Raw genomic sequence first — 25,281 nt, forward strand, 5'->3', positions numbered from 1 at the left:
CTTCAGAGAAGACCATGTGGAAGGGTGCATGTGATTAGGTACAGTTTAGTTCAATTAACAGGAATGTTGGCTGAGCTAAAAACCCTGCTATCTGGCCATGGCTTCTCAGCTGGAATACTTCTCTGGTAGTTAAGCAGTCATTCAGCAAAGTATGTTTGGCTGTTCCTGGCTATCTAAAAGGCTTCAGAAGAGCAAGATGATAAGAGACGAGTGACAACATTGGGGCACCACTGCCCTTCTTTGTCCTATCTGCTGGTGAAGTATAATTTATTTCCTTTTATTTCATTCTGTCTTTCCGTTAAGGTGTCATGCATTTATCTTAACTCTTGACAGCAGGGCCAGATTTAAGCATGCTGAGGCCATAACCAATGTCAAGTTTAAGAAGTCTTAGCATTATCAAAAATTATGGAAATTAGGATTTTATTTATTTAAAGGCCCCTAACAATCTGAAGTCCTAAACTGTATTTTGCTTAGCTTGTACATAAATCCAGGTGTACTTGTCAGTCATATAATTCTACATTTTAAAAGTCATTTAGAGGTAATTAATCAAACAATTAAAAGGGCCATTGCATCAAAATCGCAGGAGGTCATAGTCCCTCTCTATACTGCCTTGGTCAGGCCACACCTGGAGTACTGTGTGCAGTTCTGGAGGCCTCACTTCAAAAAGGATGTGGACAAAATCGAGAGGGTGCAGAGGAGAGCGATGAGGATGATCAGGGGTCTGGAGACTGAGCCCTACGATGAAAGGCTGAGGGCCTTGGGAATGTTTAGTTTGGAGAAGAGGAGATTGAGGGGGGACATGATTGCTCTCTTTAAATATTTGAAAGGCTGTCATTTGGAGGAGGGCAAGGAGCTGTTACAGTTTTTAAAAAAGCAGCAGAGGGTAGGACCCGAAGCAAGGGGCTTAAATTACATGCTGGATATTAGGAAGAACTTTTTCACGGTCAGAGTAGTTCAAAGGTGGAATCAGCTGCCTAGGGAGGTGGTGAACTCCCCCTCACTGGCAGTTTTCAAGAAGAGGCTGGATGAATACTTGTCAGGGATGCTTTAGGCTCCTGCACTGGGCAGGGGGTTGGACTAGAAGGTCTGTATGGCCCCTTCCGTGATTCTGTGAATCAGGGAAGTGGAAAAGATGATGTAAAAGATGGCTGCTGACATCTCTAGCTGCTATATATAACTACTTTCCAGCCTTCAGGGCAAACCTCTCTATCCTTGAAAACATTCTATCTCCAAGTTAAATTGCAGATGGAAATGCTGTATTTCTAGATTCTCTAGGCTGAACGATCAAATAAAAGTATCTGCAGGCAAGCGATAGTTTCACATATCAACTGCACTGCAAATATAACAAGTACCTACATGGAGACCAGGCTGTATTCCAACCAACGTATCTGTTGGTGTTGTTCTTTTCTAGCCATTCTTGTAAAGGCTGAAAATAGCGAAGCAGTGAAGTTGCATTCATTCTCTTTTCTCCTGTCACACTTTCTAAAGCTTTGGTCCAGGGCTCGGATCTTCCCCAGGCAAGCATGTCTCTGTGGGTTAGAAAGAAATAGGTTGGCATTAAGTACCATCCTAATAGTATGGGGTATGAGCTGTATAAACCCAAGAGCAAGAAGGCAGTGCTGTGCAAGACATCTGGAATGAAAATAAAGTTCCGTTCTTCACCTCTATGTGGGTTACTTCCACACGAGTCATTTAATTTGTAATGGACAACACTTGTTCACTCGGTTTTAATAGAGAATCCAGACAATATTGTTGGCAATCCAATGTATTTGTATATAGTGCTGGATTTTTATGAAAAATATAATGTTATATATAATAATATAACGCAGGGTATGACTTGATGGCACATTCCACCACTGCATTAAGTGGAACCCTGAGGAACCATGGTTTCACTTCCACTTGCAGTTCAGTGTGGAAAAGGAATCACTGAGGAGCAAAAAAGTGCCCTAGTATAGAAATTGCTATAAAGCATATCTATACATCTCTATTTGTCCATAATGAAATTACTTGTCTACTCGGGATCCAAATAGTTGCACAAATTCGTTCCAGAGCTCCTTCTTCTGGAGAAACCAGTTATGAGGATACTCAAGAATCAAGAGCTGATATTTGGCCAAGTGAAGTGAGCCTGTTAACTTGTAAATTTGATATTCTACATTTTAAAAAAAACGTATAATGGACTAATTACATTGTACAGTTAAATATTGGAAAGAAATATTGGTACACACTTTTGGGGTGCAACACTATATTTTGGGTTTGATACCAAGACAGCTTTTAATTGCACTAGTTGGACAGGGGACAAATCATCCCTATAATACTGTTACATCTTTCAGAGACCTTTGACACAGTTGATTCCATTCTTATCCACCAGCTTGAATACAGAGTTAGTGTTTAATAAGTAGCACTTTGGTGGTTTCACTCTTTTCTGTCTGACTGGACACCTTCTCTACTGGAGATGCAGAACCAACTGGATGTGATTTGTTAAATGGAGTGGCACAAGGTTCTATTCTCTCACCCATGCTCTTTGATTGAGAGAGAGTGAGTCCAAGAAAGACATAGCACACCTCAGTGGAAAAGGACCCCGCAGTCACCCTTCTATGGCTCAATACCTGCAGCTATTTTAAAAGGTATCCAGGAAAGATGTAGCATACAACATAGTTTAATATGTCCAACAATGATTGACATGCTGGCCTGAAAATTGAAGTGCATGTTCATCTACCCTTCTGCATTTCAAGATAAAGCCAACCCACTGACCAAGATGATAAGAAAAGCATAAAAGATACTACAATTTGGTATCCGATTCAGATGCTGAGAGATCACAGTGAAACTCAGTATGTATGTCTACAGCATAATTCTGTCTACCATTCAACCACCAATCTGACCTCTGCATCAGAAAGGGAGGAGAAAAGACACAAAATAGATTGGAATGAAATATCTGAAGCTGGATAGCTCAAACACTGTGCTTTATTAGCTGAATGTCAATTCACCAAGCTTCAGAAATACCACCATAATGAGCCAATTCTAGGTTGGCAATTGCTGAAGATTTGGGAGGGTGTAGCCTGGAGAGGGCAGGGTTTGGGAAGGGACCTCAGCAGGGTATGATTCTATAAAGCCCACCTTCCAAAGGAGCCATTTTCTCCAGGGAAACTTATCTCTGCAGCCTGAAGATCAGTTGTCAGTTTGGGAGATTTCCAGCCACTGGAAATTGGAAACACTGCATGTATCTGCTGGTGCACTACATCTGTTCAGGCAACTGAGGACCCATATAGCACTACTGCTGTATCAAGCAGCCCATTAATATGTTCCAAACAAGGTTTAATGTAAATCTTTAAAAGGCACAACTACTATATAACTCAATAAGTCAGCCCCTAGGCCGAGGGCTAATTTCCTCACTTCTACTTCCTGTTTCCTGTCTTACCATACTGTATCTCCCAGCAGACTCTGTTTATAGTCATTACTATTAATATTCACTGAAATATTCAAGCCTGTCTTCACTTCATGTTTGCAAAGCCCTGCCTCTGCTGCTTCTTTGCCAAGAAGGGCCAGGAAGCTGATTCGAATGGAGAAGTGGCACTTGTCTCCTTTAATCATCTTTCCAGCTCCGTGTTTCCATCACAAACATACATCAGTAATGACATCTGGGAGGGAGGCTGCTGGAAGGGAACTGGAAAGACAAATTGTAGGTGTCTCCAACCACCTGTTCTGCAAGGTGAACCATCCTAGCCCCATATTGTAGAGGAGAAACCATGGGTGGGCTTTGAAAATATAGAGTAGTTCTGTCTCTATGTGAGACTGCACCAAGGATGAATTTTACTATGCCTATTCTAATTTTATTCAGTGCATAAAACACTTGGTTACCGCAACTTGTGGCCAGCTGCTGTGGAATTAGTAATGTCACATTCATAAAGAGGACCTGTGTGGTTAGCAGCTTTGCAAAGTGCCTCTTGAAACTGGAATTGATAAATGGTCCTTGTGTAATATCTGGAAAGAACATTTAAAAAGAAACAGAAAAACAAATCACTACGTATAATTACTTGTATCTGAAAAAGGAAGCTTAACTCTCAAAAACGTGAACCCTAGAAATAGAGCTGCCAATCCCCCGATGAAGGTGGGGATCCCCTGCTTTCAGCCTCTACCCCCTGCGGACACTCACCTTGCTGGCAGGGGGAAAATGTCCCAGGCAATAGGTCCGGGAGGCAAGAAGCCTCCCAGACACACTCCCCATGGGCGTGATGACATCACTTCTGGAAGTGAAGTCATTGTGCCTGCAGGGAGTATGTGTGTGCTTTCTGCGCACACAAGAAGAATACACGTAAGTGCCAGTTCACCTAGGGTTGCCAGGACTGGGTTGGGAAATTCCTTGAGATTTTGGAGGTGGAGCCTGGAGAGGGCAGGGTTTGGGGAGGAAAAAGGCCTCAGTGGAATATAATACCATAGAGTGCACCCATCAAAGCAGCCATTTTCTCCAGGAGAAATGTTCCCTGTCATCTGGAGATCAGTTGTAATTTTGGGAGAGTTGGAGGCTGGCAACTCTGAGGTCATCCTCCTCCCGCTGGGAGGTTGAGGGGACCTGGCAACCCTACCTGGAAATCTGGTTGGTCTTTAAGGTCATACAGAACTCAAATCTTGCTCCCATACCCCAGAACGGAATATGCCTTCTTTGCAGAAAAAACACAGGCAAAAAAATCAGACGAAAACCTTTGAAACGCCACACTGAACTCTGAAGGGGGAGTTAAGCATCCAGAATTCAGAAGAAAACCCAAAGAGATATAGGGCCAAAAGCAGCAAAAATTGCCTGTGCAAAAAAGGCCTAACTCTCTCAGAAAGGTTTTCTGGAAGCAAAACTAGGATACTGATCATATCACTGCCAATTTATTACCAACACAAAATATTTCTACAAATATGAGAAAGTCAGGTTGTCAGAGCCCAACAGATTTGATCCAGTATAATCCCTCATTTTTCTGTGAACATTAAAAATAGAAGGGATTCAGGTCAAATACTACAATTCCAAATTTACAGGTCCGGATACTGAATTTTAATTTCCATTCTAAGGATCACCATTCTTTTAAGAAATCCACTTATGTGTCTCACTTTCATGAATGAGCATTATCACATGAATACCGAAATCTTGATGCAAAAATGCTAGAATGTGATTGTGCAGATATGGTGAAATTTTAATGTTTTTTAAATATCAAGCCATCCGTTTGTTGTTGTTGTTGTTGGCTTTATTTGTATCAATCTATTTGTATGCTCACTGCATTTTAACTCTTTTGTGCTTAACCAGATGGTTTCAATTAAGCAATCCTCCATTAGACTGTTAATACATGACTACCAAATCCAAGCTGCTTGGCTATTATGAATAACTCATACAAAAGTCGGGTGGGAGGGGTGTGTGGACATAACTAAAGTAAAAAATTGACAGCACCATGGGAATGGACATGCAGGCAAAATTCAGATAGACAGAAATATTATCAGTGGTAACATGCTGATAGGAAACTTGCTGCAGGTTTGGTTTCACTAGTAATAATGATAATAACAATATAATAATAAAATAATACCACAATATTATAATAACAAACTTTTTTACTTAGTGGACAGTATACTTGCACCAAAATGGAAAAATCTGGATTCTCATAATTAAAGTCTGTACAATGGTAGGGGGTTCTTTTCTGCTTTTAACAAGATAACACAGAGACAAGAAAAGAAAATAGTGGGGATCATGGACGCACCTTATAAAAGAATAGTCGTTGGCCACGTGGAAGAGCACTGCAGGATCACAGTATGCCTCATTATGAGGCAATGGCTCAACAACACCCACTATCTTTCGCCTGTAGAGAAATGTCAGGATTTCCATTAGCTCTTGAGAAGGAAATTTGAAATTGCTCTGTTTATCAATCATCTCTGATTATCCCAAGTTTTTGAGACCCATAAAATGGACTGTTTGTTTGTCAGATGTGATTTCCAGGTTGCTTTTCAGAATGCATCAAATAAACATAGTATGTAAAATAAACATAGTATGAGAGTGTGTTATAGCAGAAACAAAACACCTTAAAGACTTATTGTTGCATAATTTTTTGTAGAACTATAGCCCACTTTTCCAGAAGCATAAATGTACCTTCAGTTTTCACATATATCAGTTGATATATATTGGACAGAGAAAAGGAAAAAGATTTATAAACAGTGAAGTCAAATACAAAGAACAGCAGGCAGTGTAGTCTATGACAGGGCACTCTGATGTTGACCAGAAAGTCACCATCCTGAGTCCAACAAAAGCGTACTATCCCCTTAATGCTGTAAAATAAAAAGCTCTCTCAGTCCACAGCAGAGAAAAGACAGGAGACAAAAGAAAAGAAAGCTTGATATGAATAGGATGAAGCATCAGGCACCTGATCAGTTTAGATGGGAAATAAGGAAGTTAAAAATGGAATAGAAGTTACAGATGGCACATCACTTGCAGGAGATTATGGAAATTCCACCAAGGAAGCAAGCATTGATACAACAGCAGAATGTCAAAATGGGTGCTGCAAGCTGATGGGGACATAACATCAGTTGACAAAAAAGATGATCCGTTCCCTAGATCTGCTCTTGAGCTTCATCAGAAAATGTTCTCTAAAGACCCAATCAATTGGAGTCATCTTAGTCAAAGAATCTAAGTGTGTCCAAGGGCCCACTGCCCAAATCTGCAAAATTCCCACAGGATTCTTCTAAACAGCCCACTGGCAAGAGTGTGAAAAGGGACTGGCTCTGCATTGTCTCTTAAGTGATCAAACAAAAATCAAGCCCTGTAGCATTCCAGATTATACTTTATGGATATGAACAATAACTGAACAAAATTATATAACCAAGTGAAGAACTGGGAGGCAAATTATGATTATCTGCAACATTATTTGCTGTGAAAAAATCTTCGAAAAGCTTTTAGAGGAAAAAGAGACATTGCTTCAAGAAGGTATATTTTCAGAGACTGAAAAGTGGCACAAAGTGTTGCAGAGTCTGTTTAATATTATCCTGTTTCTGGCAAACTGAAATTTGCCATTCTGGTGATCTACTCTATGACTGTAGGATGTTCTTTTCTATCATAAAGTAGAACAATGCAATTATTATCTGAACTGCCACCTTGAAACAGTTATGAAGCATGAAATGACTGGGGAGAAAATGCAAGCATGAATTATATGGGCCGTTTCCACATGGCTTTCCTTTTGGCATGATCTCGCAGGAAATCGCGCGATAACAGCGTGATCTTGCGGGAAATCGCGCGATAACATCATCTTCCTGGCACGATTTCGCACACGAAGACGCTGTATCCTGACAAAAGGTAAGCCATGTGGAAATGGCCATGTTCTGGTAAAGTCAAAAAGAGTAACTGGAGGTGGGTGCCAAGAAAATACTAAATGCAGTTCTTGAGGAGGTGAGAAATGCTCCTTTCTGTGGAATCATCTCAGATGGGTCTCCTGATATTTGACATACTGAGAAGTGCTGAAGCAGCCTTTGGAAGCCCACGCCCTCCACAACAGATAGGGGGAATCTTTGAGGGCTATCATCTCTGCCACAACACGAATGCCCACCTCCTGAGCCCTTGACCTTTTCAATGGCACTATCCCCAACCCCGATGGAAAAACCTCCCCAAGGCGGCCTGCCTGACTGTTCCGCTCCCACCAGCAGCACCCTCAGGGCAAGGCTTCTTGCTTGGGGTGGATTCCAGTGACCCTCCCACTGATCCCAGCTCAGAGGAGCTGGTGGCCCTCTGTTCCCCTCCCCAGATGTTTCACTGGCTGAGGACAGAGACCACAGGCTCGAGTGGTGCATCTTCAGGTGCCTAGTCAGGACCGTCGATAACAGGTTCTTCAGGTCATTGCCCCTGTGCACCAGGTCATCAAAGACATGGCACTGCACCACACGGGGGTCATTCAGAAGGGCCCAAAAGTGCCTCCATACAGAGAGTTTGAACTGTGGCCCACTAACTGTTCCAGGGGAAGGAAGACGAAGGGTTACTGGCTGCACCATGGAGCTGGCAACGGAAGATGGAGTGAGGGGTGGACTGCAGGCAGGGACAGCACCAGGAGTTTGGGATGGGGACGGGATGGATGTTTCGTTAAACCCCAACCATTTCTCCATGGATCCCTCACCCTCATCCTCCTCAAACAGTTTAAAGAGTTCCTCTTCCCCTGGCAGCAAGAGGTCTTCAGCCTCCTCCACAGCCCCCACATGTGATTTTTGGGGAGCAGGAGTCTCTGCTGCCCCAGAGCCCTGCCCAGTACTGCTTCCCACAGAGCAACCGGGACAATCTTTGCACTTCCCCCCTTGACCACCCTTGCCCCCCGGCCAAAGCCTCATTGTGCCAGCAAACAGAGAAAAGGAGAGAACACTGTGAGCCCTCAGCCAAGGTGCCCACTGAGCATGGCCCCAGGGCCTGGCAGCAGCCCTGGAACCAGAAGGAGGGGCCAAAGCCTTAGCCCAGCACTCCCAGAAACCTGACTGGATCATGCACTAATAATCAGGGCATGAGCCCTCAGCCAAGGTGCCCACTGATCTTGGCCCCAGGGCCTGGCAGCAGCCCTGGAACCAGAGGGAGGGGGTAGAGCCCTAGCCCAGCACTCCCAGAAACCTGACCAGAATCAGATCAGACAGTAATAATAATAATCAAGGTGAGCCCTCACTGAGGTGCTCACTTATCTTGGCCCCAGGGCCTGGCAGCAGCCCTGGAACCAGAGGGAGGAGCTAGAGCCCTAGCCCAGCACTCCCAGAGACCTGAGCAGATCAGGCACTAATAATAATGTGAGCCCTCAGCCGAGGTGCCCACTGAGCTTGGCCCCAGGGCCTGGCAGCAGCCCGGGAACCAGAGGGGATAGATCCCTATCCCACCACCCACACACAAAATCCCAGCTCCAATGCACTCTCCCTGTCTCTCTCCCAAAAGGCTAGCAACAGCTCTGTCCCACTCCACTGCCTGCTGAAACTGAAAAGCCAGAGCTTGGAGCACGCTTCCTTTTATAACCAGAGGTCTCATAGAGAAAAGCAGGAGGTTGGCAGTCAGAACTGCCTAACAGGGTTTGCAGGGATGAGATTGGAGTGCCCATGGCTAAAGAACACCACCCCTCCCCCCTGGTCTCTGGTCCCATGTAACCAATTGTAACCAATTTGGAGCTCCACACTTGGAAGGAAGACCTGCCCATCAAGCTAAGTTGGGCTTAGATTGGGGTTTCCAGGGTGACAGAAGGAGTGCAGACAGAGTTTAGGCAGTCCCTGCCTCCGTTGCCAAGGGAATTGATTGAAGGTGCCTGACCGTTTGGCTTCATGAACAGCAGACGAACTCAACAAACTAGGCTTGTGACGACCACTTGTTTGTCTGGAATGGGCTCTCACGAACAGCTTGTTTACGAACCGCTGTTCGTGGCTTTTTTGTGTTCATAATGCTATTCGTGCCCATGTCTATTCTTGACCTCCAGCAGAGAATGAAGAAACTGCAAAGGTGGATGGAGTCTCTGTCTACCAGATCAGATCAGGGATGAATTACTAGAAGAATGGCAAAATCAGGAAAGACACATATCTGTGCACTTTAGGAGGAGCTGTGTTCCCAAAGATAAACATTTGCTCACTAATGTTAATTGCCTTGCTAGTGTCTGTTGCATACAGACACTACCTGCAGTTAGTGATCAGGGAGAGTAAGCTGAAGCATTTGCTCATGTGAAGAATGCACTTGCAAAACAAATATACTATGATGCTGTAAGCTGATGACGTTGTGTCACAGATATGCCCAGAAATATAGAAAAACAATTGCTGGATTTGACCAAGAAGGTTATAGAGGATGTCTCAGCACACAGAAACAGAGCTAGCCTGGGCATCATAATTCAATAATGCCAAAAGGAAGTTTAGAGGCCCAGAAAAGAACAGCCTTGGAGAGGGGTATGAAACAAAGAAGTTATATGACTTGTGTAGATTAGAAAACATATAACCCATATAATAGCTACTGTGTGTTGTAAGGCCCAGGGGCAGTGAGCATCTGAGAATGGCAGGAATTTTCAAATTCACAGAAGTAAAGACCTAAGATGTTACTGAGGTGTTCCTCTTGCCAAGTATTAAATGTTCTGAAATATGAAAGCTAAATGGATGCCTGGGGCTTCTTAAGTGCCTGCGTATATCTGAATCCAGCCTGATCAGAAGATCTTTTCAGGTAGGTAGTCATGTTGGTCTGCAGTAAAACAGCAGGATTTGAGTCCATTGGCACCTTAGACACCCAACAAGATTTTCAGAGTATAAGCTGTCAAGAGTCAAAGCGGAGCTTATACCCTGAAAATCTTCTTGGTTTCTCAGTTGCCACTGGATTCAAATCCTGCTGGCATGACTAGAGTCATCCAAAACAGTTGCATCCATAAAGATCAGAAAAATATGCTTTGTTTATCTGAACTGTAAAACTGAGGTCATTGCTAAAATGGAACTGATTGTAATGCACTATTAATGTTGGGACTTTGGGATGGATTCACTGCTGTGTTTCAACAGGCACAAGGATTTTTACCCATGGAGCGTGACTTTTGTAGCTCCCCCTTTGGCAGCTGCCTGAAATGGCTCCCCAAATCCTGCCCCTGGGGGAGAAGCACTTTGCTGTATTTCATTTTTATTAAATAAGCTGGCAAGTCAAGTATTTTCTCAATTCCCCTTGCACGCTCTTAAACTCAGGAAATGCCTGTGATTGTGTGGTTTGTATATCCTTTCATTCCTAACTTTTAAACATATGCTTATTTGCAAACTGTTAATATTTTGTTTTAGTAGGCTGTCTCTGAGGTAAATGCTATCTGGCCATGTGATGGCAACAAGTATAAAAAGCCTGTTTGTTCCCAAAGAAGGAGACATTCACAAGAATTCTCACACGTGGTGCCCTAACTTCACACAGACATGCATGGGTTCTTGTCAGTGTTCATGACAGGTCCCCCAACATCCTATTGTCCCAAGCCTCAAACCCCTGGGTGGTTCTGTTGAGTACTATCAATTTGGTTCAAAATACAGGGGATAAGAAACCCCAAAATGGTACCAACAGTATAACAGAACCAAGTACTTTCTAGCAAGATGGAATGAGGCAGCTAGCACTGATAAAATGTTATCATTTCTCCTTTCTGAACTTTATATCACTGATTCTGTCAGTACTTCATATCTTTTAAAAGCCAGTAGTTCTTCAGGCCTTCTCTTAGCCATTTCCTTTACTCACTTCATTTCCCACCATTTTCTCATCCATTGTTCTTTTGAGATCGTGCCAGCAAACACCATCCACCGCCATTTCTCTAGCATGTATGTGAAAGGCATAGTTCCAACAATAGTGAGGGCTTGTTTGAGTAGAAAATTGATCTTTGTTTCTGTAAAAAACAGTTAATTGACAGGATACATTTTTTAGTTCAGCAGTTCTTAGGCCTGAGGGGGTACAATTTTGGCCCTACAACAAATAATTGGTAAAGTCACAAACACTTTCTTCTCTTTTCCCCACAAACTTCATTAGTTCCTAAAGGGTCAGCCATTCTAATGCATTGTCTGCTAACAGTTGAAAAACCAAAGGTGGTCTGAATGGAGCTAGTTTCAGGTGAGTAGTCATATTGGCCTGCAGTAGAACAGCAAGATTCAAGTCAAGTAGCAACTTAAAGACCAACAAAGATTTTTAGGGTACAAGCTTCAAGAGTCAAGCTCCCTTCCCTTCAGGTGTGCTTGACCCTCAAAAGTTTATACCTTGAAAATCTTGTTGGTCTAATTTGGAATCTTACTAAATGGAGCTTGAAACCTTAGTGCTGACTGTTTTAGGAGCCTGTACCTTTAGACTCTGAGCTAGTTATTTAGATACCACTAATGCCATGATGTTAGAGATACCTGGATTGTAGCTACAAATTGCAGTCCTTATGATGCTGCTTACAAATAACAGGAAATTAGGTTGGCTCATTTATAGTTATGTTTACATTCATTCTTAAGTTATTAAAAAGCATTTCACTGTTATGGATTACCTATTAGTGTCAACTAGACAAAATAGTTTTGCACATATTAAGGAATGTTTGCATGAATTCATACAATACTCTGTTTTTTTTTTAAATCAGCCTACTTTGAAGAATTACGCAGCACAATTAACAATTTTCAGCCAGATCATCTACCAATTGTAGATATCAATTGTAAGCCATGAGTTTCAAGTGTACAGAGAGATCCCATAGGACACCCCCCCCACACACAAAGACTTTGTCTGGGCTCTTCCTCTCACCACCCAAGGTCCATCCAAACGTCATATGAAAACAAACCACATAACTTGTCTAGTGCCATGGACACTTAGGGTGATGAGGCGCCTGGAATTATGCCCCTTAGTCCATTCTTCTACTCAGCCCTGGTGAGTTTCAATGTCAGTGGACTTGAAAGGGTGTAATTCTGCTTACGACAGTACTGTTAGTCAGCTATGTTCACCATTTTAAAAGCCTAATCCTTAGTATGGCTAAATCAAAATACCTGTTAAGTAATTTCATCTTCACTGAATTAAATTAATGCAAATGCTGACTGATGTGCACAGATCCCCATATTTTGGCAAAATGAGTTTGAGCTTGGACTAGATGATACAACTGCTCTAAAGTGCAGGTCTCTGGACTTACCCAGGGGCCCCATTTGTGCTCTTCAAAGGTGGCATGAGGAGCTGGGTGGGGGGTGGGCAATATCTTCTAACTCCACAATTTGAGAATTAGAACTCAGAAATGCTATTCTACTTTTTCAACTTTCTGGTGTATGTTTTAATTAATTGACCTTTCCACATTTCTCACCATTATCTTCCTGGAAGTCAGGATCTAAAAGACCGAGGGATTTCAAATGGGTTGGAGTGGCTGCAGAAAGTGACATGATCTCTCCTATGGCTTCATGGAATCCTTCATTGGCACCACTTCTTAGTAGATAAGGAAGGTGGGCATAGGCCATATCATATTCAATGTGCCCCATCTCATGGTGTGCTGTCAAGAAGTCATCCATAGTCACTTGAGTGCACATCTTGATCCTACAGTCAAATGCAATTGAGCAGAATTAAATTGAGCAATTGGCACTGCTTGAGTTATAACTATATGGGCTGTGAACTTAGACATGAACATGATCACCCAGGGAAGTTACCGTGCTCACCTCCTGCAATCGGATGTGAGACAAGCTCTTGACTGGATCTCTGTGGTGGTTATTGTTGAAGTTCACATCAAACAGCTTTGAGCGTGTGTAGTAGCCATTTATCCTACCAGGTCAATGTACCTTCAGGTATTTCAGTACCAACTGTTAATCTCTAAAGTGCTTGCTGTTGATGCCATTTTAATTTTTTTTTTAATTGCAGCTATTACGTCACTGCACTATTTCTGACATTAGGTAACATTCCTGGTATCCCAATGTAATAGCATTAATTCTTAAACTGAAAAAAACAATACTGGAATAGTCTTCTGTGGATATCATTAAACAGAGGGGAACTTGGATTAAAGGAACAAACACAGATAGTACACTGGCAGTGTGATCCTACATAGAGTTACACCATTCTAAGACTATTAACTTCAATGGATTTAGGGTGTAACTCTGATTAGGATTAGAGATGGGCACGAACAGCAATACGAACTAAAAAAAACCACGAACAGCCCAATCTGCTGTTCGCAAACAAGCTGTTTGTGAGGCCCCATTCTAAACGAACAGTGGTCGTTGCAAGCCTCGTTCATTGCTGTTTGTCAAGCCAGACTGTCTGGCACCTGCAAGCAATTCCCATGGCAACTCAGGCAGGGATTGTTTGAACTCTGTCTGAACACCTGCTGTTGCCCTGGAAACCCCAATCTAAGCCCAATTTAGCTTGATGGGCAGGTCTTCCTTCCTAGTGTGGATTGGAGCTCCAAATTTGTTACAAGAGGAAAAGACCAAGGGGGAGGGGGGCTCCAAGCTCTGGCTTTCAGGGAGAGACAGCTGCTGTTAGAGAGACGGGGTGAGTGCATTGGAGCTTGAATTTTCTTTGTGTGTGGTGGGATAGGGATCTACCCCTTCAGGTTCCAGGGCTGCTGCTAGGCTCTGGGGCCAAGCTATTATTTATTATTGGTACCTTTCCTACTGCCTGCTCAGGTAGGGTTTCTGGGAGTGGTGTGGTAGGGATCTACCCCTTCAAGTTCCAGGGCTGCTCTCAGGCTCTGGGGCCAAGCTATTATTTATTATTGGTACATTTCCTGCTGCCTGCTCAGGTAGGATTTCTGGGAATGGTGCAGTAGGGATCTTGATGGCTGGAGGAGAGCCTGCTGGTCCCCACGAACAACGAACATGTTCGTGACAGGATCATGTTCATCAGTGTTTGTTGTTCGTGGATGGCAATGAACAACGAACACCATGTTTGGGGTTTTTTTCTGTTCGTGCCCATGTCTACTTAGGATTGCACTGATAGAAACCTAAATTTTCAATATCCATTCAAACAGAATATTTTTAACATATGCCTTTTGGCAGATGGGGGTGGGTGGGAGGCAATCGCTGCTGCAAAACCGGACTTTAATTGGTGACCTAATAGTACTACTTCTTCTGTTTACTTCTGCTGGGGATGTAAACTTTGATTTTAGTTTAAGCCAATTAATTGGTGGTACTACATCATAACACTGGGACTATTGCCTAATATAGCATGAGTACAAATTGTCAACAGAGTAATATTGCCTAATGGTAGAAATAATGTAATGGTATAAATAAATAACAGTGATTGTAGCAAGCAGTTCAGATTAAATTGGCAACCAGCTTCTCTATGCTTTCCAAAATGTGCGAGAAAGTAGTAAAATCACATGAAATGAACACATCCTAATTCATTTGAATACATCCTTTTTGTGACCAGTGACTATATTGTCCACTGAATCAGCAGGTACTTAAGTATCTTTAATTATAACTACTTAGAAGACTTGAGTGACTTTTTCATCAATCTTCTCTTTTGCTGATTGTTGTAGGAATTTCTTTTTCCATAATTCAATTTTTTAAAATATAGCCATTGACTCCTCTTATTCTCCCCCACCTTCTTTTAAGAGCAGGATTTCTCTTTCATTTCTCCCTTTTGTAACTTCAGCCCTTGCAGTTGTTTTATGTTATTCACCCCAGGGTGGTGCTCTAGCAGGAAGACAGGAAGGCTTGGGAAGACACTATCTGCCTCTGAGCATCTACAGAATGAAATTCTGACATTTGCAGAACCTCCCTTCCTGCCCCTCCTCACTTCAAATTTCTAAAGGAAATCATAAAGGAATTGTTCAGAAATTGACTCCAAATCCCTGAAACCCTAAACAGAGGAAAAGAAAAAGATTGTTGGATTTCAGGGAGAACCTAGAGGAATTAATAGGAATTAACAATCCTAATATTATGTCTTGAAATTGTGTCTAGAGTGGTAATATCTTTGTTAATATCTGCACCACCAAAAAGCTCCTAATGAAGGACTCCCATGAATCACACTGATGCAGGTCGAGGGAAATCCAGCTTGAGTAGAAAATCTGTGGAAATGACACACACATGCACACCTTACACGTGAGCAGAAATGCCTTCACCTTGTTGCACAAAGGAACGTTTAGATCCAGCCCATAGTGATTTTGCCATAAGAAATTTGATGGCTAAACATACAATTGAACTCAGATTTTTCATTCAAGCACAAAATTCTTCTCTCTCAGCATACTGGTTCTTCTCTCTTTCTCTCTCTCCCCCCCCCTCTCTCTCTCCCCCCCCCCTCTCTCTCTCACACACACACACACAGAAAATTAGTCGTCAGATCAGGAATTAGTAGTTGCCCTCACACCCCAAATATGACACAAAACAATAAAGATACCAAACAGCTGTGTATGGATTCAACTAGTTTTGTATATTGAGTCTCCTATCCTCCTCGCTTTCCTCCCCCCCACCTCGGTCATGTGCGTGTGTACACACACTCTGAAGAATAATTTTCTGATCAGGAATTAGTATTTCTGTTTGGGCATTCCATTCCCATTAAAAGTGTTTCCATAAACTTGGAGTGGGTAACCAATATTTTATGGGAATGAGTAGAAACTGTCGTAGTGTTTTCAGTACCTGTAGTCTCCTTTTCCCAGATCCCAGGCTGTGGGATGACAGACAACTTTCCGTCCATCTTTAGGTTCCACAAGCATAGAATTTTTCCAGAAGCCCTCTGTCATGTTGTAGAGGTCAATTGAGATGAAAAACTCCTCAGCAGCTTTAAATATAGCTGTTACATTCCAGTTCTGAAACAGATAGCATTTTCATATTCATTAGTCATGTTAATAAGATCCTTAAAATTGAATAACGAGTATTGAGCTTCTTGTACATTTTTTGTTATTTTTAATTTTTACTTCTCTTCAAATGTCCAGCTGGGTTCAATTAACCTACTCTCTGAAGCTGTTTCTCTTGCTGAGATAACTTAGTGAGTCAAAACACTACATGAGCTGCAGTATTTGTATTTTTGACCCAGACCTTTCCTTGAAATTCAGAATCATGGAGTAAGATTCTGAACAAATTTGAAATCATGACATGGTTAGTAACAAAAAAGGGTAGAACACAAAAGTAGAAATATTTTTGGATGGCATTTTCTACATGTAATTGGCTTAGCTTTCATATTTTGGGTGAAACATTAGAGGCTGTGCACAGCCCTAAAGAAAAGCTTATCAAAGGACTATTGAATGTGAATTAAGGGTTATTCTCTTGACACTTTGTACTCATGCTCATGCCTTACCTTTTCAACCATTGCAGAAGAAACATCAATGTTTGTTTTATTTGGGTAGGGAATCATTAAGGGATATAAATTTGTCCAGAATCTACCCCACATGTCACCTTCCAAAGAAAAAAGCAGAATTATAACTAAGCACAAAATGAATATTATTCACAATTAGAGATGGGCACGAACAGCAATACGAACAAAAAAAGGCACGAATAGCCCAATCTGCTGTTCTCAAACAAGCTGTTTGTGAGGCCCCATTCTAAACGAACAGGTGGCTGTTGCAAGCCTCATTCATTGCTGTTTGTCAAGCCAGACTGTCTGGCACCTGCAAACAATTCCCTTGGCAACTTAGGCAGGGATTGTCTGAACTCTGTCTGAACTCCTGCTGTTGCCCTGGAAACCCCAATCTAAGCCCAATTTAGCTTGATAGGCAGGTCTTCCTTTCAAATGTGGAGCTCCAAATTTGTTACAAGGGAGCAAAGACGGGGGGGAGGGGGGATCCCAACTCTGGCTTTGCAGACAGTGGAGAGGGAGAGACAACTGCTGTTGGCATTTTGATAGAGTGCATTGGAGCTTGACTTTTCTTTGTGTGTGGTGGGATATGGATCTACCCCTTCAGGTTCCAGGGCTGCTGCCAGGCTCTGGGCCAAGCTATTATTTATTATTGGTACCTTTCCTGGTGCCTGCTCAGGTCACGTTTCTGGGAGTGGTGCAGTAGGGATCTTGACCAAACTTGGATGATGGCTGGAGGAGAGCCTGCTGGCCCCCACAAACATCCAACCACGAACATGTTTGTGAACTGGTCATGCTCGTAAGTGTTCGTGAGTCCCTGCTCGTGGATGGCAATGAACAACAAACATCATCTTTGTTTGTTTTTTCTGTTCATGCCTATCTCTATTCACGATTACTACTTCTATGCATCTGCCTAAGATTCTGGCTGGGGGTTTTACAAACAGCACTCCTAGCAGTTTTATTTTTCTAAAATTTAGGCATGCTGGACCCTAATTCTAGTTAGGACCATGGTGTGAAGAGAAAGGGGCTTAATACTTCCTCTGCCAAATATTTGCCCCATGAAGTGAACATACACATACTGCAAGTGGTGCCTGTAGGTTTGCTCCAACAAGGCAAATCACAAATCCCTAGGGCCATTTCAGGTTGGGAAAAGAATGCAGTATGGAAGGCTTAAGCTTCCCTCATCTCAAGGTCAAGCTAAACATTCAAGTTTTTAAAGAGTTGATATTAGTGTATAAAGAGACCACATCCAAGGTAACAAAAAACACCTCTTCTGTCTGTAATTGTATGTTACTGATATGATTTAGAAAATCCATAGTATCTTTTAAATTTATGTTCTGCACAAAGGGTTTAAGAAAGATGTCTACATATTGGGCCAGGGTTCCAACACAAAGACACAACCTGAAACTATTGGTCATCCTGGGACTGGAAGGGGTGCCTTTGTGAATCTTAGTAAGAGATAAAATTGTGCCACTCTCTCCTCTGATGTCCGGAGGTATTCATATGTGGATTTAGCTATATAGCCTTCTGCAAGACTCTCTTCCAAAATGTTTAAAAAATTTTTCTTAATGAGTTCTGTGGGGTTCCCTCTACTCCTCATGTAGTGAGCTGTATTGTTGAGCTGTCTGTAAGCCTCTGCCCCAAATCACCACAAAGGGAGGAGCAGAGAGGATTACATTGTGGAGGCTTCAAATTTAGCAGAAAGAACAGCCGACAAGTAATAGCAATAGTCTTTCTACATATAAACAACCTGTCGCTGCTCATAAACCAATTCTTTGCTTTCAACGTCACTCTTGTATTTTCATACCAAGCAAATGAGCAGGAAGACATCCTTCTGAGTCAATGTGGTGTGAGCCATATATTTTCTCCAGATTATTCCTCACATAAGCATGCAGCTGCTCGTACAAAGGTTTTATCTGTAGGGAGTTAGAAATAAAAAATAAATCAATTTCATTTTGAGAAACCTAGGGACTCACGTGTGTACTACACCTTCCCTCACATCAACTCAATGACATAAGGTAGGCTGACATATATGCTACCTCAGTGAGCTTCATGGCTGAGTGGGGATTTGAAGCCAGGCCTGCCTAGTTGAAATCCAGCATCAGTCTGTCTTCCATTCATTATATTTACTAGAAGTGTCTTATGCTCTAAGTATGGGTTCAGTAGACATGAACATGGCTGTTTCCCTACATCTTAAAAATAGCACCCCACTCACAGAACGCTGGTGGCTCCTTTCACACATGCCCAGGACAGGTTGAGAGAAGTGTTCTGGACTGTGGCACACAGTGAGAGGTGGCTTAGAGTCTATCTACACAAGACTTCTGACACGCGTTCTTCATGCGTTGGGAGACGCAATGTTAACTAGGATGCATAGTTTTAAAAGACAGAGCCGTTGGAGATCGCTCCAGAGGGGACAAATTCTCTCACATCCCTCCGCCACCTGTAGCGTACTAGACTGACTCCCCTTCCAGAGCCTTTAATCACCATCACTATCCATAAGCAGCTGTCATCGTCCCAGGAGGCGAGCACTGCGCCTTCTCCCCTGCAGCTCCACTCTCTGCCTTCATCTGCAGTGTTCTTTGGATGTGGGTGAACCTGGGGGGGGGGTGGAAGCCCCTGGCTGGGCTTCCCCTGTGGTGTAGGAGCTGGAGGGTGCTGGTGGCTCTGCCTCAGCTGCTGGCTGTGGATGCTGATCCGCTGGCAGCTGTTCTTCCTGATCACCGGCATCAGCTGAGTCAGGGATGGTTACACAAAGCTCCTCTTCTCCTGAGGAGCCAGGGCTGGCTACATGAGTCTCCTCTCCTCCTGAGGAGTCCTCACTTTCACTGAGCCCAGACTGGCCCATGACACAAGGTTGGAGTGGTGAATTTCTTATTATGTCTAGTAACTTGAGACCTGAGGTAGGACTCAGTTCAAAGTCCAGATTGTTATCCATCTAATCATCCTGGCTCTTGGATCCTACAGTAAGCACCATCTTATAAACATGCTAACTACAAGACCCATACAACTTGACTCAACAAGATTTACTTGCAAATAGGAAGGCATAGGATCAAATTGCTCATCACTCTGGACAACAATCGTTAGTTTATTGCAGTGTACAGGACTTTCTTATGTCTGAAAGTGACATAAGAATGGATGAAGTGGTAAAGTATGGGCCAGACTGCAACAGACTTGTGAAATCTCATACTCTAAAACAGGTTTGGAATTATATAGTTCTGTCAAGAATCAGAGCCTGGAGTTGTATCAAGAGTTCTGTCAAGAATCCAAAGTCTTTATTTGCCTTTGTGTTCTGACATGAGAATAAAAAGGGCATTCATGACACTAAAGCCATGTATCTGGTTGCCCTGTACAAATAAAACAGTATTAGCAGGACTGGAAATATGCCAGCAAATTGGAGGAAGAGCTATAGACCATCTAAGGCAGCTTTGCCCCTCTGATTCAGGCACGCCATCATACTTGGTAGTCATGTACCGCACATTAGAGGAGAGGAATGAAGCTTGCCCACCCCCACCCCACCCCACCCCGCTACTGTGGCACATTGCATGTGCAGGCAAGGAAAAATAAGGCTGGCATCATCACTGGCCAAGTTTGGGGCCAGAGTGTATTTGCCCAAGTATGATAAGCCATGGTAAGACTGCCTAGCACAGACCATCTCCTAAAATATGTTAGTGTATTTTAATTTAATAAATTATGACATAAATCAGCCATTTAAATAAACTAGTTAAACACATACTTGTGCACCTTTTGTCCTTATTTGGAGAAGGACAAGTAATATTCTGAACCAAGCTATAGTAATTGATAGTGCCATTCTAAGCAGTTACATCTTCTAAGTCAGTCAAAATTAATGGGATTAAAAGGGTGTAAATATTTAGGATTACACTGTTGCCTTACTTGTTTAAATGTTTCTTCCACATCAATGATCAGTTGCTCACGACTGTATTGATATTCCTCTAGATAATCTGTTTCATAATTCCCTTTCCAATATTCTCCATAGTCAGAATAACCTGAAAAGCCAATCTACACAGTTAGTTATATTAGAGCACAGTAAATTACAAACCAGGCAGCATAGTATAGCCCAATCTCATAAGATCTCAGAAGCTAAGCAAGGTCAGTACTTGGATGGGCCAAGGAAGACTCTGCAGAGGAAGGTGATGGCAAACCACCCCTGCTTCTTACTTGTCTTGAAATCCCCGTAGTGGGGTTACCATAAGTTAATTGTGACTTGATGGTGCGTGCGCGTGCAACACACACAATTGCAAACCACAGGTTACAAGTAGATGCAGCTTCAAATTAATTAAATTAATTCAAATGATATGTTTTAAATGCTATTAGCTATGGTGGTTAAATTAAATTTTATGATCAAAGGCCTTGTGACTCTGAGCACCAGCCAGTACTTGCTGAGGAACAACAGAGGAGGAAGGATGTTGTCTGCCTGCCTTGCTTGTGGGTAGGGTTGCCAGGTCCCCATACCCTCCCAAGCAGAAGGGGAGGGGAGTGGACCCAGTACTTACCAGCAGTAGAATCTTTGTGCAAGTGCTTTCAGTGCTGACATCACTTCCGGGCCCCAAGTGAAGTGCAGAAGCACTCCCTCAGCCAGCATGATGATGTCACTTCTAGAAGTGACATCATTGTGCCTGTCAGGAGTACATGCACTGTGCTTGCACCCAGGATGTTTACTGGTGGCAGGTGATTGCCAGGCAGCCTGGTTGCAACCTCCTGTTAGTCACCAGCAAACCACCAGGAGGTTGCCTGCCATCAGCGGGCACCTGAGATCCCTACTTGTGGGCTACTGTGCAGAATGTGGCCTGCCATTGTAGGAAACACTAAAAAATAAACAGGAATTTTAAGACTTTAGGACTCATTCAGTTTTATTCCACCATGAACGGCTCTTTCACACTTGGTCTTTCCATCGTCTCAGTGCCTGGTTCACATCCCATGTTTTCAGCAGTTTCAGACTACCAAGTTAGTCACAGGACGTGACCGCGTTCTTTGCCTGCTTTTTCTCCCTGCGCACATAGTGCGGCTTTAATTTTGAATCAGCTGTCCATTCGCACTTGTTGTGATTAATGTCAGTATGAATGCCTCTCTCGCTTTTCTCCCCCCTCTTCTCTTTCTCGCCTTTTGATTGGTCAATGCAGACCCCAAAGTCACTCCCATCCTCAGCTCAACCCTGCATGCATTTGCACAGTTACATTTATTTTTAAATAGATCAAATACGCAGTAATGTTTCTGCATTGTTTATCCTTCCTCCATAATCACACGTAATGGAGGAGCCTGGCACACTTGTGCTGTGAGGCTGGGCCGTGGCCTGGAGCTGCATCACTCTTCAGGGCTGGGTGGTGGGGAGGAAGAGGCAGCGACACTCCAGCCTGCCTGCCCGCCAGCGCACCACCCTGGAGAAGCTAAGTGTGCTCGCTCTGCAAGGCTGGCCGGGGGAGGGGGGGAGAGGCAGCGATGCCTTAAAGACTAACAGATACTTTGCTGCATGAATTTCTGTGGACACAAACCCACTTTTTCATGGGGATGACAGAGACTTCATACACACCACTTTGTCCTGGTATCCAATCATCTGATTTGGACACTTGTGGGATTTGGACTAGAGATGGGCACGAACTGAAATACGAACCAAAATTAAGCACAAACCAGGCCGGTTCGTGGTTCGCAAACCACAGTTCGTCAGTTCCCATTTCTGACAAACCGCCATGAACTTTTAGGCTGGTTCATTTGGTTCGTTTTTTTGGTTCATCACTGCAGACAGCCTGGTGCCAATCAAGCAGTTTCCTAGGCAACAGGGGACGGACTTCCTGCAGACATTCTGCTGACCCAGAAGTGATGATTTTCTGACCTGGATGTGCCATTTTCATGAACCAAACAAACCGGTTCGTGAACCAGGGGCAGGTTTGTGAAAGTTCATGGTTCGTGAAATTTGACGAACCACAAACCGCATGGTTCGGTTTTTTTCTGGTTCATGCCCATCTCTAATTTGGACACACACAAAATTAACACAAAGTAGATATTACTTAATACAAATACATCAATGAAATAGTCTCATTCAGTAGATCCAGAGGAGTTAGCCGTGTTAGTCTGTAGTAGTAAAATCAAAAAGAGTCCAGTAGAACCTTTAAGACTAACCAATTTTATTGTAGCATAAGCTTTCGAGAATCACGTTCTCTTTGTCAGATGCATGGAGGGCAGAAGGAAACTGGCCAAATATAGAGGAGGAGAGGGGGGGGGAGGGGGGAAGGAGGAGAGGGGGGATGTAAACAACTCCTTTGATATGGAGATGCAGACAGCTCCTTTTGGTGTGGGGATCAGTTTGCTTGTGTAAAGGTTCAAAGGAGTTTGCCATGTTAGTCTGTAGTAGCAAAATCAAAAAGAGTTCAGCAGCACTGTGGGGTCAGGGGGAGTCCAGTGGCACCTGGCGTGGGCTTTCGAGGACCACGGTTCTCTTTGTCAGATGCATCTGGCGGGGAGGACTGTGGTTATCGAGGACTTGTGCTGCAGTGCTGCTGAACTCTTTTTGATTTTGCTACTACAGACTAACATGGCAAACTCCTTTGAATCTTTACATAAGCAAACTGATCCCCACACCAAAAGGAGCTGTCTGCATCTCCATATCAAAGGAATTGTTTACATCCCCCCTCTCCTCCTTCCCCCCTTCCCCCCTCCTCTATATTTGGCCAGTTTCCTTCTGCCCTCCATGCATCTGACGAAGAGAACGTGATTCTCGAAAGCTTATGCTACAATAAAATTGGTTAGTCTTAATGGTGCTACTGGACTCTTTTTGATTTTTCTCATTTAGTAGTATTTTATATTTCCAGTTATCCATGCCACAATAGGCACTGCACAGGAACAGAATGAAGGCTGTTTTCAGGGTTTTGTTCAGCAAAAACAGAAAAGAAACTGGAAAGATTGTAACTTACCATTCCCCCTTGCAGCCTCATTCTTCAGTTCAACATAACCTTCATATAAAGGCCTCAATTTCTTGCCAATGTCAGCCCTCCAGCCTTGCCAAGCCCACAATCTCTCTGAGTAATCAGTACTGTTGGCCATTATAAAATCCAGACCTATCATCATAAATAAAGAATCTTAGTAATTTAAAATCATGATTTGCCTATGGTGGACATTATTACATGTCTGGTTTAACGGGCCATCTTAAATACTTTTAAGTATGTGTAGAAGCAGGTTAAGTGGGTCCAAGGATAGAGTTGTCAGATAATCTTTTTTCTCATCTCTGCACTGACTTAAATTAAAATGACCATGGATAGAAAATATGCCCCCAAGGTTAATTGGCCCATCCTTCAAATCAAATAAAGAAATTAAAATGCAAACACCTATTTTTGCTTATTTTATTGGATTTCTGTTAGTTTTCAAATTTAGTTTTCAAATTTCTGCTATCCTTACTTTATTGTTTTATTTATTGAGTGTCCTACCCAATGTTTGTGTTGACTTATACTAGTAATCTGCATTGAGTCTCAGTGAGAAAGGCAGGCTATAAATAATGTGAACAAATAAAAAAATATTTATTTATTAAGCCATCAAAAGTGCCTACAAGAATGCAGAGTAATAAAATAATGGAAATACTGAAAGTAGCTTGGCTCCTACTGATCGCTGATTTTATATGTATTGCAATTTTCTGTGTTTTAGCGTGTTTTAATCTGCATGGTTTTATTGTTTTGTTGTTGTGACCCACCCTGAGCCTGCTTGCAGGGATGGCGGGATATAAATATGACTAAATAAGTAAATATAAAGACATTAGATGGACACTGAAATATTATATTCAGTCATTCGAAACAAGGTCCCTTTCTTAACAGTTATACTGTTATTGCTATTTATGTTAAAGGGCACAACAGATGTTCATTGTTTATACTGCACCTGGTTCCAGGGGCAAACATGTAGAAGGATCTTCCGGTTTGCACACCATGCCGGTACTGTAAATGGTACTCATCGTATTTAAAATTCTGTTCAGCTGCAATTTAAATTAGAAGAATATCACTGAAAATGAGAATATAGCACGTTCTTTATTCAAAAGCAGGTGGGCAGGTCAGCAAAAGGATGAGCAGTTGTTGAAATATCAACCTTATAAATGGTACAGAAACAGCAAAAATCCTGTGTGGAAAGTTATTAAACAGATATAAAGAGTGTAAATGCTAGTTCTGTACAAAAAAGTAACCGTTAACATTGAGAAATTGTAAAGTTATAAAATAAATGCAATTGCAGCTTAAAGCTGCAATTGTGTACGCCTCTGGGCTGCCTGATAAGTTGTGGATCTGAAGCCTAGTTAGATGCCATAGGAATGGTTTTATATCTAAAGTTTTCAGTGAGTCTCTCATATTTATATAGGACAGGAACAAATAAAATTTATCAGATCCTGTTTGATTGGTCATGCTTATGAATGGTCAGTTAGTGGATGATGTCATCACCTTCATCAGATTCGGAAACAATAAGAGCCTGAGACATATAGTGAACTTTAATTGGTCTGACAGAATAAAAAGTCAGCTTCATTATACATTAAGTTTTCCTTGGGAATGCCCCAGGGTCTGGTCATGATATGTTCCATGCTTCTCAGGCACATGTGGACCTAATTTGGATTGGGACATGGC

General features: G+C 42.6%; 1 protein-coding gene across 1 annotated transcript in view; it reads right to left on the reverse strand.

The window, feature by feature from the left end:
• ACE2 (angiotensin converting enzyme 2) overlaps nt 1-25,281 on the reverse strand; it is a 50,105-nt gene that overhangs the window by 15,205 nt on the left and 9,619 nt on the right. Inside the window, exons 3-13 of the mRNA XM_054973191.1 lie at nt 24,554-24,647; nt 23,602-23,745; nt 20,570-20,682; nt 18,486-18,594; nt 16,682-16,779; nt 16,024-16,193; nt 12,765-12,991; nt 11,195-11,339; nt 5,727-5,825; nt 3,856-3,978; nt 1,357-1,529 (exon numbers count right to left, since the gene is read on the reverse strand). Coding sequence (XP_054829166.1) covers nt 1,357-1,529; nt 3,856-3,978; nt 5,727-5,825; nt 11,195-11,339; nt 12,765-12,991; nt 16,024-16,193; nt 16,682-16,779; nt 18,486-18,594; nt 20,570-20,682; nt 23,602-23,745; nt 24,554-24,647 — 1,495 coding nt within the window. The remainder of the gene's footprint in view (nt 1-1,356; nt 1,530-3,855; nt 3,979-5,726; nt 5,826-11,194; nt 11,340-12,764; nt 12,992-16,023; nt 16,194-16,681; nt 16,780-18,485; nt 18,595-20,569; nt 20,683-23,601; nt 23,746-24,553; nt 24,648-25,281) is intronic.

Source organism: Eublepharis macularius, chromosome 3 (genome assembly GCF_028583425.1).
Source record: "Eublepharis macularius isolate TG4126 chromosome 3, MPM_Emac_v1.0, whole genome shotgun sequence".
NCBI lineage: Eukaryota > Metazoa > Chordata > Lepidosauria > Squamata > Eublepharidae > Eublepharis > Eublepharis macularius.